The sequence below is a fragment of the Lygodium microphyllum genome, chromosome 2 (assembly GCF_053477565.2).
Source record: "Lygodium microphyllum isolate KBCC chromosome 2, Lygodium_microphyllum_v1.1.10, whole genome shotgun sequence".
Taxonomy (NCBI): Eukaryota; Viridiplantae; Streptophyta; class Polypodiopsida; order Schizaeales; family Lygodiaceae; genus Lygodium; species Lygodium microphyllum.
Window position 1 is genome coordinate 85,738,639 of NC_141136.1, and position 13,209 is coordinate 85,751,847.

General features: G+C 47.1%; 1 protein-coding gene across 1 annotated transcript; it reads right to left on the reverse strand.

Annotated features, from left to right (window-relative positions):
* Positions 1-11,399: 11,399 nt before the first annotated feature.
* LOC148039974 (subtilisin-like protease SBT1.7) lies at positions 11,400-12,933 on the reverse strand. The gene is given in 3 exon segments (XM_087662763.1): positions 11,400-11,855; positions 11,858-11,974; positions 12,121-12,933. Coding segments are annotated over 3 exon segments (1,335 nt in total). The 5' UTR covers positions 12,883-12,933.
* Positions 12,934-13,209: the final 276 nt, after the last annotated feature.

Below are 13,209 nucleotides of genomic sequence, written 5' to 3' on the forward strand. Positions count from 1 at the left end.
TAACCTTCAAACTTGGAGGATCCAACTTATGTTGAGTGTCCTTCGGCACATGAATATAAGCAATGCAGCCAAATGTGCGAAAGGGAGAGACTGAAGGTGTCTTCCCTATCCAGATTGTTATAGGAATTTTACCAGCAGGTGTAGTTGTTTGAAGATGATTTTGAATAAAAACGATTGTTAGAAGTGCTTCAGTCCAAAACTTTCGAGACAAACCAGAGTGTATAAGCATGCAACGTATAGCATTAAGAATACTGCGACTTTTGCACTCAGCAACACCATTTTGCTGAGGAGAATAAGGAACTGTAAACTCATGATGAATACCTTGATCCTTACAGAAGTCATCAAATAGATTGGATACATATTCACCACCATTGTCACTGGGAAGAGTCTTTATAGAGAATCCAATTTTGAAGCTCCACACTTATCTTGTTGTAGGAGCTTTCACTCTACCTCCAAGACCCACGGACCGCTTATTGTTTCAAGCGTTCCAATCGAGCTCTAATGGCTATCTCTCACCTAGCCGATGCGTCGTCAGTCCTATGAGTGTAGTGAGCTTACCTTGATGTTGATATGAGTTGCCTCCTCTCTCCCACACACTGGTAGCTCCACGATCCTAGATGCAAGCTCAAGCATCCTCAAGCCTCCTCCACCTCCAAGCTCCATCCTCCATAGCCGTGCGCGCAAGAAGAGAGAAGAGAAGAGAAGAAGAGAAGAGGAGATGGTGAAGAGCTTCACCCTCTTGATCCCTCACTCTCACACACTCACTCCCTCACACTCTCACACTCCCTCTCTCAAGAGCACACACAAGCAAGAAGATGAGAAGGAGAGAAGAAGAAGAAGACTCTTCTTGCCATACACCAAAAGAATGAGCTCTCATTCACTTTTTGAACTTTATGTATACAAACCATAAAATCCCATGGGCACCCATCCCTTTTTTACATGACTGGCCCTTGTGGCAAGGTCTTTTTTCCATGTCCCTCTTCTAGCCTTATGCCTCTAGCCTACACCATCTAGTATTTTACAATTGGCACAGGAGGGAGCCTGGCACTCTTTTACAAGAGTTTTTCGAGTTTTTTGAGGCGCCCTTCATTTAAAATTGCGCTTTTTTGCCCTGGCTTGGTTTTGGAGGTCGCCTGTGTGTCTTTTCTCTTTTTTCATGTTTATCTGCTTTTTTTCTTCCTTTTTCCGCTATCTCGACCTGGGGCCATCTCGATTTGGGGTTAACATTACCCCCCTCCTAGACGGGTGCCAGTCCCATGGCACTTTTGTGTTGTTGTAGGGTGGCAGGAAATTGGCCAAGTGGTGCAATAGTGAGGGCCACTTGGAGACTTAGGTGCTTGTAGGAGTTGTGACATTGTGTGTCGGAGGAGCCAAACAGGCAGTGCATGGTTGATGGAGCCTCCAAAGCCGGTGGTTTGTTACTCTCTGATGTTTGGAAGGAGAAGGTGCGGTACTATTCCTAAGGGGAGTGTTTATCTCAGCGTGTTAGTGCATTGTGCTCGTGCTAGTGGAATGGGGAGGTGGGTCTAACCCCAGGCAAGCCTGGGTGATGTCCCACACTTGAGGACCCCATTTGTACCAAGGGAGGTGCAGTGCCAGTGGCTTAGGGTGACAGGTCTAACCATAGGTGAGTATTACCTCCCTAGGTGTGTCCTACCCTTGATGTGCCCTAAGTGTGAAGTGGGGGAGCAAAAAGGGCTAGGGGGTTGAGAGTGGAGCTAGCCGACCAAAGCCATCGGACACGCCTAACTTAAGAACCCCTAGGTGCAGTGATCGTGCTTCTACAAGTGGGTGATGTTGACCAGTCAGTTTTTTTTTTTTGCAGTGGAATGAATGACAGCCAAGCCTAATCCTCTTCATCTGAATGAGGGGGGAAGGAGGGAAGATGAATTTGCACAAAAATTGGTGGCTTTGCATGTACCCTTTGAGGTTCATGTGGATGTGAAGAGAGGTGGTGGAGAGGAAGGGGTGATTACACCTAGTAAATTAGCTATCACTCATGTCCTCTAGGAGAGCTAGGCAAAGAGGGCAGGAGGCTAGCTCTCATCATTAAGCATGCCATAGCGCAGCTATCAATAGCATTGAGATCAAAAAAGAGGGGGGGGCAAGCCATTCTCTTGCGGTGTCAGATCTTGCTTGAGTAATAGCTTAAGAACCCTAAGGTAATTACTTGTGGTTATAAAAGTGGGATCGGGACAGAAGCAGAATTCTGCGAGAAAGCGCATCATGGAGTCGGTTAGGCTTCCTAAATAAAAAAGGAGGGCATTCTCGAAGGAGGTGGCATTGGAATTGTAGATGATGGGGAAGTCATGTCGCCCATGGAGGGTGGCAACAAAATCCATGCCTACCCTACGAGGATACGCCATGAATGTGGGGTCATTCCTCTCGTAGGGTAGGGTGTTGCAAAATGCCATCCAGGCGAGCATGTTAATATTGCATATTCGCCTTCTCTAGAGGGGTTGGCAATTATAGCCCCTTACAGTGTGTAGCACCTCAAACACTTTGTCTTGCCAAAACTTTGCTTCCTTCATGCCGCACAGAGTGGGGGTCTTTGCCCTGTCATCCAGCCATTTTTGGCTCAGTTGGCCGCCAGCCGCGATCACCTCCGCCATTACTTTGATCGATAGGACCCTTCTCGGGTTGTTAGGCATAAGGAAACTGAAAGAAAAAGGGTCATTTTCGATTTTCTACCGTTCCCAAATCACAAGCTCTGCGTGGAATTGCATTGAGAGGTCATCGGGGCATGGTGGGAGGGATGTGGATGGCCGCATGACTGGCTTGGCCTGCAACTGCCTTCTGGCTTCTTCCACCAATTTTTTCCGTCGCTCCTTGAGCATGGCTTCTTTGTCTAGGGGTGGGTCGAGTTGTTGCTGTTCTTGATCGTGTGGAGAGGGGGTTTGTGGGATTATTTCTTTGCTGGTTCTTCTTATGACGAATTCAATGTCGGTGTCCTCCCCTGCCGGTCGTCTAGCTACACCCCTTCCTCAAAGCCGAGTGCATCTGCCTCTGGGGGGTTAGGCTGGCCAGTAGCAGGTACTTTTTCTATTCTTCTAAGCCCAGCCTAACCTCCGTAGGTTGGGGAGGCATCTGTAGCCCCGCATGCAGGGCTCTGCATGCGATGCATAGTTTTTCCTGCACCACCTCCAACGACTCCCTTCCCTCCAGTTGGGTTGTGTCCAGTAGTGTGTTGAGGAAGGCCTGTTGCTAGGCAGTGAAGGCTATCTGGGCGGCATACGCTTTGTTTTCTGCCAAGAATTTTTCTTTCTCCACCAAGGTGAGGTGCTGTGCCAGTGCCTTCACCCATTTCTCATTCTGCGTGGCCCATTCCTCGGCCCTTTTGCTCATTCCTTCCATGCTCTCCCCCTGCTTTTGTGCTAGGGTTACAAGCTTCTACTCCTGGGCTCTGAGCTCTTTGCTCATGTTGTCTTGCTCTTTCTTCTCAAGGTGTAGTTGATCGGTCATGGACTCGATCTCTTTTCATTGTTGCTCCCTCTCTTGTCTTGTCTTCTCTTCTTTGGCGTTCAGTTCCTCCATCATCTTCTCAATGGTGGTGGTTTTTGCCTCCAGTTCCTTATATTGCATTAGGAGGAGCTTGTATTCCCACTGCATCTACACAAGTTCTTGATTCTCGTTCTCGAGTCGCCGCTGTTTGTAGCTTTCTTCCCTGTCCTCTTTTGCTTTCAATTCTTGCTTGAGTTCAAATATTTAGCGTTGATGCATGCCGATGATGCGGATTTTCTCTAGTTGGAAGGCCGTCGCCGACTCTTTCTCTATCACCAACTCAGCCACTACCATTCTTTTTTTCTCCTTGGTGCTCTCCAGTTGGGAGAGCAGCACAGCGACAAATTCATTGTAACTGGCTGGTGGCATCATTGTTGCGTGGGTGGGAGTGGTTGAGGCCTCCATACACGGACGCTTCTGGTCCTGCCTCGATTCTGCATCTGCCGGCTGGTCTTTTTGGGCCCGTGGTCATGGTTTCCATGCTCTTCCCTTGGGCCATTTCTTTACTGATGGTTTCCGTGCTCTTCCCTTGGGCCATTTCTTTATTGATGAAGTATTGCATCCAGGCCACCAGGTTGGACACTTTCAAGCTGGTGGGGATGCTAGGGGTGAGCGTAGTGGGTTCAGTGGGGGGTGCCATGAGGGTGGGGGTTAGGATAGAGGGGTGCTTTGCCTTTTCCTTCCAAAACTGAGGGTGGCGCCGATTCTGGTGCTTGCGTGTTGGAGCTAGGCCCTTCTTCCCTCGGCTGATTCCAGGCTTCTGGATCATCCGCCCAGCATTGCTGCTCAATGGATCGGCGTGTAGCCTCAGCCAAGTCCTCCTCTTCCTTTCTTCTTAACTCCTCTTCCTCCTCCGCGACTCTTCTTTTCCTTTCCTTTTCGGCCTTTTTGTGTTCTTCCTCTAGTTTCTCTTTTTCCTCCTGCTCTTCTCTTCTTCTCCTTTCAGCCTCTTGCTTTGATGCCTTTTTAGCCTGCCTGACTTGCTCTGTTGTTTCTTCTTCTTTCCTGCTTCCTCTTCCTTTCTCTCTCCTCGGCCTCCCTGAGGGATTGTCTTGCTTTCTCCAAGTCTTCATTCTCCTTTCAACGGCCTTCATCCTGTTTCTTTTTCTTTTGCGCTGCCTTTTTCTTGGTCTCCTTGACCTGCTTTTTGCTTTTTTGTTCTTCCCCTTCTTCCTTGGTCTCAATCCTATCACTGGACCTCTCCTGGTGTTGGTGGGGGGGTGACTTGTCATGTGTTTCCCCCTCCCCCTCTTCTGGCTCCTACGTCTCTTTCACGGCCTCCTGGATAAGCGCCGTTAAGATACTCCCGTAGGCGATGAACGAGGCTTTGGAGGAGGCCTTCTTTCTTTCTGCGGCCTTCAATGCTGGGGATTCTCCTCTTGCGGAGGCATGCTTCCTAAGGATAGTGCTCTAGCTCCCTCCTCGATGGTCTTACACATGTAGCCATTCCAGTCAACTTTGTGCAGGGTATGGGCCGCCACATTCTCCAATATTGGCACATTGATCCGATGCATCAATGCATTGTAGCGCTAGCTGGAAAAGAGTGCACGTATGAGTTTTGTCTACAACCTGGTCTCTGCATTGAGGATGTCTTGGATGTTGATGTCGTCGTTCGTCAGCACGTCCTCCTTTCTCATCCCCAGCATGGCGTATACATCCCTGTTCTGCTTCTTTTCCACCTTTGGTTCTAGTCCCAGTGCCTTTTCCACCTTTGGTTCCAGTCCCAGTGCCTTCTCCACCAAGGCCAGGGTTAGGCAAATCAATACTTGCTTGGCATTCTGTCCTCTTTCCACTGTGACAGTGCCACACTCGTGTCAGAATCGTAGGACCTGAGAAATTCCACACAGCTCGTGTGGTCGGGTTCTTGTGCAAATCTTTCCACATACTTCTTGAAGTTGCAGCTTTCCACAACTCTCCTGGCCGCCTCTTCCTTGGCCACTAATCCTTCTACATTATGAATAGTTCGGAATTTCAATTGGTTGTAGGTGCATCTCTCCAAGGTGATGCTATACTGTGTTCTCTCCTCTTCCTTGAATGGGAGCCGGTGGGCTTGATCTTGCTGCGACATTTTTCGTTCCTGTCATAAACCAAAATTTTCATTAGTGCTTTCCACATAGTAATTTGCTAACTACTGAAAAAGAGAAACTCTATGCTTTTTGAATGAATTCATTAAGAACCACTATAGATTTTCCTTTTCAGCCTTTAAATTTTTGCCTGTTTTTCATAATATATGTTTATGTGTTTCACTAATTCCCCCTCCCCTTCCAGCTTAAGAAGAATCCTTCCTAGGATTTAGAGTCAGAAAGGCGAGGGCGTTTGGCATGGCGGTGTAGGATTTACTTGTGAAGGAGTCAATCATAGAATTGGGGGTTGTACTCTAAGTGAGCGTCATGGTCCAGATCAGAGGGTTTAATCCCCACTTGTGTGATGTATGTGAGAACATCTATTAGTAAGTCACCAGAGTTGACTCAGCTAGCAATGTGTAACTCTTCTTCGGTCAACAAGCGGTCGAGGTAGGGGTGTCCTTTGATGCGTTCTTCTATGGGACGGCCCCGAAGAGTGGTTAACACTCGATATGAGGTTGGCGTGACATATGTGGGGTTGTATTCTGCCGTTTTGATAGCGCGGCGCTACTCAGCGTTGGTCATTATATGCGACACCCTTCGACTTCCCATTGCATCCTAAGAGTGTATCAATGCTTCAAGAATGGGGAGTCATATCAGCGAGCTTTGATAGCACTGTGATTTCTTGCTCAGTGATCACTGAAGTGGTTCGCTGATTGTATGATGTGATGAGGCACTGATTGATGGCTTGCTCCTTGGATATCTCACTGTTGAGCAATTCAGCAGTGAAGCGGGAAGCCTTTACGAATGCTAATTCAAAGGTTTTCCAGGAGCAGGGCATGGTTTGAACTTCAATGGGTTCCTCCAACAATCCTAAGTCCAAGCGGTCGTAGCTTAGTGCTAACAACATGAAGGTGGCGTCTATCATTTAATGCATTTCACCACATCATCCCCGGTGTCTTCCGCGAGGTCGACTGCTAGTGCTAAAAAGGATTTGCATTCATAGGAGGGTGTAAGGCCGACGGGCGGACACGGTTTGCTAGAACTAGCGCTGGTGGCAACGACGAGTTGCGATTGGGTGTGTGTTTGAATCTGGGGTTGAGCTGCTCGGATTATGGGTAGATTAGGGGCAGCCATGACGGATGGGTTGCTGCATTCAGGGTGGATTGGAGGAGTCGGGTTGACTTGGTCGGGTGATGACTCATGTGACGGATTCTATTGTTTGGGTCAATAGGCATGTGTGACTTCCTTGGGTTTAGGCGTGGATGGGTCGGATGGCTATGGTTTTGGAGGGCGTTGCGACGAATGGTTTGGAGAGCTTATGGGACTTGGGTTGATCAAGCTTGCGGGCGGGGTACGAGAAGCGCCTTTGGCCGTGTAGGCCTTAGGGATCCACAGCTAGGTGTTGCCCATGTAGTAGCCTTGCACGTGCAAGAGGGTTTTAGGGATCCATCTTTGCTTGCTCATGTGGCGTTTTCTATGACTATGTCTTGGCCTGTTAGGCTTAGAGTTTTTGGTTTTAAGAGGATAGGAGCGTCGACTCCTAGGCGGTGGTTGTGGCTGCTTAGGCTGCCATTGAAAACTAGGCTGTTGGGCCTTAGGTTTTGCTATTGTGGCCTGTGATTCATGGAATCTGGGAGGTGGCGGCCATGCACTACCCCCTCCTTGGACTTGGTTACCGAAATTTCTACCAGTGGTGTTGAGGACAGTGTTGAGGTCGCACAGCCCTTGCTGAAAGCTATGACAATGTGAACATTGCCTATTGTGAGGTGGATGCGATGCGACTCATAATCAACATTGCTGTGAGTCTTCTTTTTGAAAGTTCGCCCCAGCAGCGACTCCGTGCCTACGTTTTTAGCATCTGGCAACACGTAAAAAATCATTGGAACAGTCTCAGACTCGATAGAAACGGCGGCTCTGCACTTTCCGAGAAGTGCATAGGAATGGGCCCCATATGGGCTTAATTTCGCATTAGTGGGTTGAAGTTGTGGTCTGCCAAGTTGAGTCCAATGATTGTGAGTTAAGACATTGAAGTATGCTCCCTCGTCAATCAAGGCGTTGAAAGCGCATGTTTGTTTTGCCGTTGACTGTAATATGGAGATATGCGGGTTGTACGGCTTCCTCATCCTCATCATCAACCTCCGTGATTGTTGCTACTCGTATCTTGACAGGCGGTTCTAGCATCAGGGGCTTGTGCAGAGGATGGGTGGGGGGGTAGTACTTCTTGATACGACTGCCGTTGAAGAAGCCTATGCCCTCACCATCTAAGGTCTCGAGCTCGACATTGCCTGTGTGGCTGATCGTACAAATCTTGAAAGGTCCAAGACCTCCAAATTTCATTTTCTGCTTGTGCCCCTTAACTGAGTAGAGGAGCACTAAGTTGCCCTGTTCGAAGTCGCGGTGCTTGACATGCTTGTCAAACCAAATTTTGCATCGGGCCTTCTCACAAATAAGCGCATGGGTGGCTAGAAGGCGAGTCTCTGAGAGGCACTCAAGTTTTCAACCAGGCGTTGCGTCCATGCCTCCTTCCCTTCCCATCGTTCTTGAAGTGCTATTCTCAAGCTAGGAACGAAAAATTCTAATGGTAGAATTGCTTCAGTTCCATAGGTCAGCCTGAAGGGGGTTTGACCGACAGCCATCTTATAAGCTGTGTGGTAAGCCCACAGGTCTGCCACATCGGCTTGTTGTCCCAGTCGCTGCGTGAGGCTGAGACCACCTTAGTCGGGACATTGATAAGAATCTTATTCGTGGATTCTACCTGGCCATTTGCCTGAGGGTAGTATGGCGAGGATTTTTGATGGATGATGAGAAAGGTGGACAGGAGATATGCTATCACTTCGTTGATGAAGTGTGTGCCTTGATCACTGACTAGTTTGATGGGGCAGCCAAATCATGAGACCACCTGCTCCCATAAGAACTTGACAGTCGTCCTAGCACCATTTTTCTGTGTCGCTCTTGCCTTTTCCCATTTCGTGAGGTAGTCTGTGGCCACAATGATGTACTTGGCCTGTGAATATTGGGCAGCAGGATTGATGGGTCCAATGAAGTCAATTCCCCATTTTTTGAAGGGTTTTCGTGCGATAACAGGGGTCAATTACATCTCGTCCTTGGAAATCGAGACTTTTTTCCGTTGGCACTTGTCACAATGCTTGACGAATTAGGTTGCATCGCGAAAAAGCGTGGGCAACCACAATTGAGATTGCAACACTTTTCATGCTGTCATGTCTCCGCTAAAGTGCCCTCCAGCAATGCCGCTGTGCATTTTTGAGAGCATATCGTGCATCTCATATTTGCATACGCATCTGCGCAACAATCCATCTTGCCCCAGCCTGTAGAGTTGGCTTGCAATCAGCTGATAGAGCTGGATCTTAAGGATCAATCACCTAAGTCGGGCTTTTTCTATTGGTCAATTAGGTAATTCGTGTTCAAGCACTTGGACTATATCATCCACCCAATATGGCAATTCGTCAACAATGCCTTGCCCTAGGTGGACGGGTAGATCCCCCTTGGTGCGTTTAACCGTAGTCGGCCCAGGGATTTCTGGGTCACTATCCGAACTAATCTCCGACTCAGAGTTGAACTCCCCGCTGTCGCTAGAAGAGGTGGTCTCCCCTGGTGGGCGCAGTTTGGATGGCGACTCTGTCATAAGCACTGATGTTGTTCTTGGCTGAGCTAGGCCTGCTTGCCCAAGATCTATGGCCTCTACGCATTCCAATCAGGCACGTTCACATTCCATTCACATGACTCCTTGCTTTATCCTGAGGATACTCTTTTTCTGCGGCTTGGAGTCTGCTCGTATTTGCTCTATTTCTTGCCCCTCCGTGTCGTATTCCACGTTCTTCATCATATCTGCATTTATAACAACGACGAGATGGATGATCTGTATGTGCACAATAATCACAAGGAGGAAAACTTTTGGATGAGCGAGGTTACTTTGTAGTAACTCCATGCTCCTCATCATATTGACGTGCCCAGCAATCAGAAGCCACATGGCCTTTCTTATCACAATAAGAACAATGTTTGTTAGGATAAGCAAGACGAGAAGATTTACCACCTTGATTAGGGCGTCCACCTTGCTGAAAACGTGAAGTGGGATGCTTGCTAGCAACAAAAGCAACATCAAAATCCCTTTGTTCGCGAGTGACCAAAACAACATCATATTTTTCCAAATGATGCTCATGACATTGAGAATATTCAATAAGAGATATACATGCTTTGTCAAAGTGGATATCATCCTTGTTAGACAAAATAGTGATGATATTGTCATATAAAGGATCTTTGATGGTATGAAGAAGTTGAGTAACAATCTGATTTTTAGCAATAGGAGTGCCGGCAACACCAAGCTGATTTGATAATGTCTTTAAAAGCCTCAATATGAGAGTGCATAGAAGTACCAACCTTATATTGAAGATTCTTCAAACGAGTTTGGAGATATAAAATTTCGGTGACTGATTTCTTCTCAAACATTGAGATAAGATACTCCCAAATAGCATGAGAGGTTTCCAGATGAAAGACATCCAACATAACTGAGTCAAGAAGTGTAGACAATATATAACAACGAGCCACTTTGTCACGACGAATCCAATCAATATGATCAATTTTCCATTGTTCAAATAACAGGCCATCAGTAATCAGAGAATTGTCATTCATCACATCAATAGGTTGAACTGGGTAAGACAAGTCGCCCAAAACAATATCAAATAATTCGTCACCTTCAAGAATTAACATCATCTTTGCTTTCCACCCAGGAAAGCCTTGTCCTTGGAAGAAGGGAATCGAACGTTGGCCAGACGGCTATCCGTTAACAATTACGCAATTGGCCATGCCTGTATCTCGAGAGAAAACAAATAAGATGAGATCAGAGAATCTGCAAACCATGAACAAGACGAGCGTAGTTGAGACACGTGACAATCAAAAAAGGGAGATGCACGTAAGAACGACGAAAAGTATTGAGTAACTAAAAAGAAAGCTCGAAATAGAGAGACGTAACGTGCAAGACGAGATGACACGTATAAGAAAAGTGCTATTTCGATCGAACAAAGAACGTGAACGAGAATAAAACATCGCTAAAAATAGCAAGATGTTTGATTGTCATAATCAACGTCATTAATGAAGACAAGCGATTAACGAACTGTAATTGGGGATTAACAAACTGTAATTAGAATTACAGTTTTAAATAAAGAATCGCAGATTCGAACAGAATTGTTGTCTTGAATCTTGAAATAATTCATATCAAAGAGAGGATTAGCCGACAGCATGTTATGCCGTGATTTTTCTTAAGCCCCACTATCTGCAAGAGTCCTCAATTGTCACGACCTCCAGACGGCAGAATGTCGGATGTGTTGGCTCTACATGCCTACCATGGCTATCCAATACAGATGCCCAATTGAAGCCATGCCTTCCAGTGGATGACTATTACTTAAGTAGTGCTTCCCCATGCGAATGATCACAGATGCAGCATGGATTCACTGTTCAATCAGGGAGTAGTAATCAAGCCGAGGTTGGTTTATCCATAGATCATCTCAATTAAGTAGCTAGGTACTAGAGAGCAATGGTATGATCATCTGGCCACTTCTTCTCCATTTGGATCATATAGATCTGAAGTAATCTCTATCCGCTTGTCCAAGATATCAAACACAACCTCCAATGTGTGCATGCCCCTTAATATATCTGGGGCCAAAGAGAATGCTTGAGCAACGCCATACGTAGTGATCATAAGCATGATGAAACATTTCATTATGTCCCCAAAACTGGCGCTTCCATTTCCTACCACAAGAGAGACCAAATCCAAGCCCTCCTATGTGAGCACACATAAAGGAATGCTTGCGGGTGTTGTCAAGCTAGGGCTGCAAGGCCATTGACATGGGGATATGACATGGAGGTGCCTGACATGATGTTGAAGTCAACCATGCGATGATCATTGAGCAGTTCTAAGGGGCCAACTTTGCTAGTCCATGCAACCATAATGTTGACACTTGGGGCAGTGACCTCAAGCTTGAGAACATCGGGGTTTGCAGGGTTTGGACCATGGGCTGAGAATGGTGCCATAACAGGAGCTGGTTTGATGCCAAGCACTGTCCCAAAGAAAGAGATGGTGGTTGTAGGGTTGTGGGATTGAGCAATGTATGACTTGATTGCAAGACTAGCTTTGTAGCCCACAAGTGTGGCTGGTAGAACATGGCTGTCTGCAATAAGCTCTTCACCATTTGTTTGAGCATTTGCGAGGATCATGCCTGCTCCTCCGGCTTGCTTCACCACCATCCCCTTTGCAGCACGAGGATAGAGGCCTTTGTCTCACAGACTACAATCTTACCCTTGACAAGGTCTGGCATTAGTGAATCCATCCTGCACAAATTGGCCTCTCCATTGCCGTTTGGCTGGCCTGCATTGCCTGCATAAATTAAGGGCACCTGCATGATTTTTGCACACAAAAGAACCTTCATCAATTGGTATAAATGCAGAAGCTTGTTATACCATCCCAGAAGAGATGCACAAGCTATGTTTTGCATCCATTCAGACATACTCAAGAAAGTTGAAGTTTCAGCAGGATGTCTACCTGTTCATTAGCCAGATCATGGCCTATATACAATGAAACTCCCGTGTAGGTAGCTCCATTACCAAGCTTTACAGTGGTTGGAAAATCACAATCAAGTGTGCTTGCACCTACAGTAAGCAGCCATGGAGAAACGTTTGTGACTGACTCTGGGTTTGGGCCTCCGTTTCCAGTTGAGCCAACTACAAGGACCCCTCGTTCCATAGCTCCAAAGCTCCCAATGGCTATGGGGTCTATAAAGTAAGGAAGCACTCCACCACCAATAGACACTGAGATGATATCTACTCCATCTTCTACAGCCATGTCAAATGCTGCCAACAGGTCAGAACTGAAACAACCCCCTTTCCAGCAGACCTTGTACATGGCAACTCGGGCCCTGGTAGCGATGCCCCATGTTGTTCCTGATACAGAACCAAGCAAGCTTGCGTGGGGGACATGGTTTCCTGTAGCGGTGGAGGTACTGTGGGTTCCATGACCTTCATCATCTCTAGCAGATTTCGACTCCAAGGTCTCATTTATGGGTCCTACTGCAGACTCATATCCATTGTAGAATGCACGTGCACCTATAAGCTTGCCATTACATAGGGAAGGGGAGAAGTTAGCTCCAGCCTCACATTCACCCTTCCATTTGATGGGAACAGGGCCAAGGGCCTCATCCTCAAAGCTTTTCCTTTCAAGCCGAATTCCTGAATCCATGATTCCAATAATCACATCATCACCATAGCCAGAGACCGGCCAGAGCCCATAAGAAGTGTTAAGGCCCATGAATTGTGGCGTCCTGGTAGTATGCAATTGGGTGGTAAAATCTTCAGAGACTGCGAGTACACCGTCCAAATTTTCCAGAGCCTAAGCTTGGGCAGGGCTGAGCTTGGCTACAAAGCCATAGAACACTGTATGGTAGGCGTAGAGGAGGGTATCATCATCATCTTCTTCCTTGGTTTCACTACTGGGTTCTAGTTCTTTGACAGAGGAGAGGAGGAGTTGTACCACTTAAGCTCCTTGTAGAAGAGCCTCATTACTTTGTCTTCTGCATAGAAAGCAGCCACTGTGCAGATATTGCTTACGCCCTCACCTGCCACCCCTGTCCTTCTT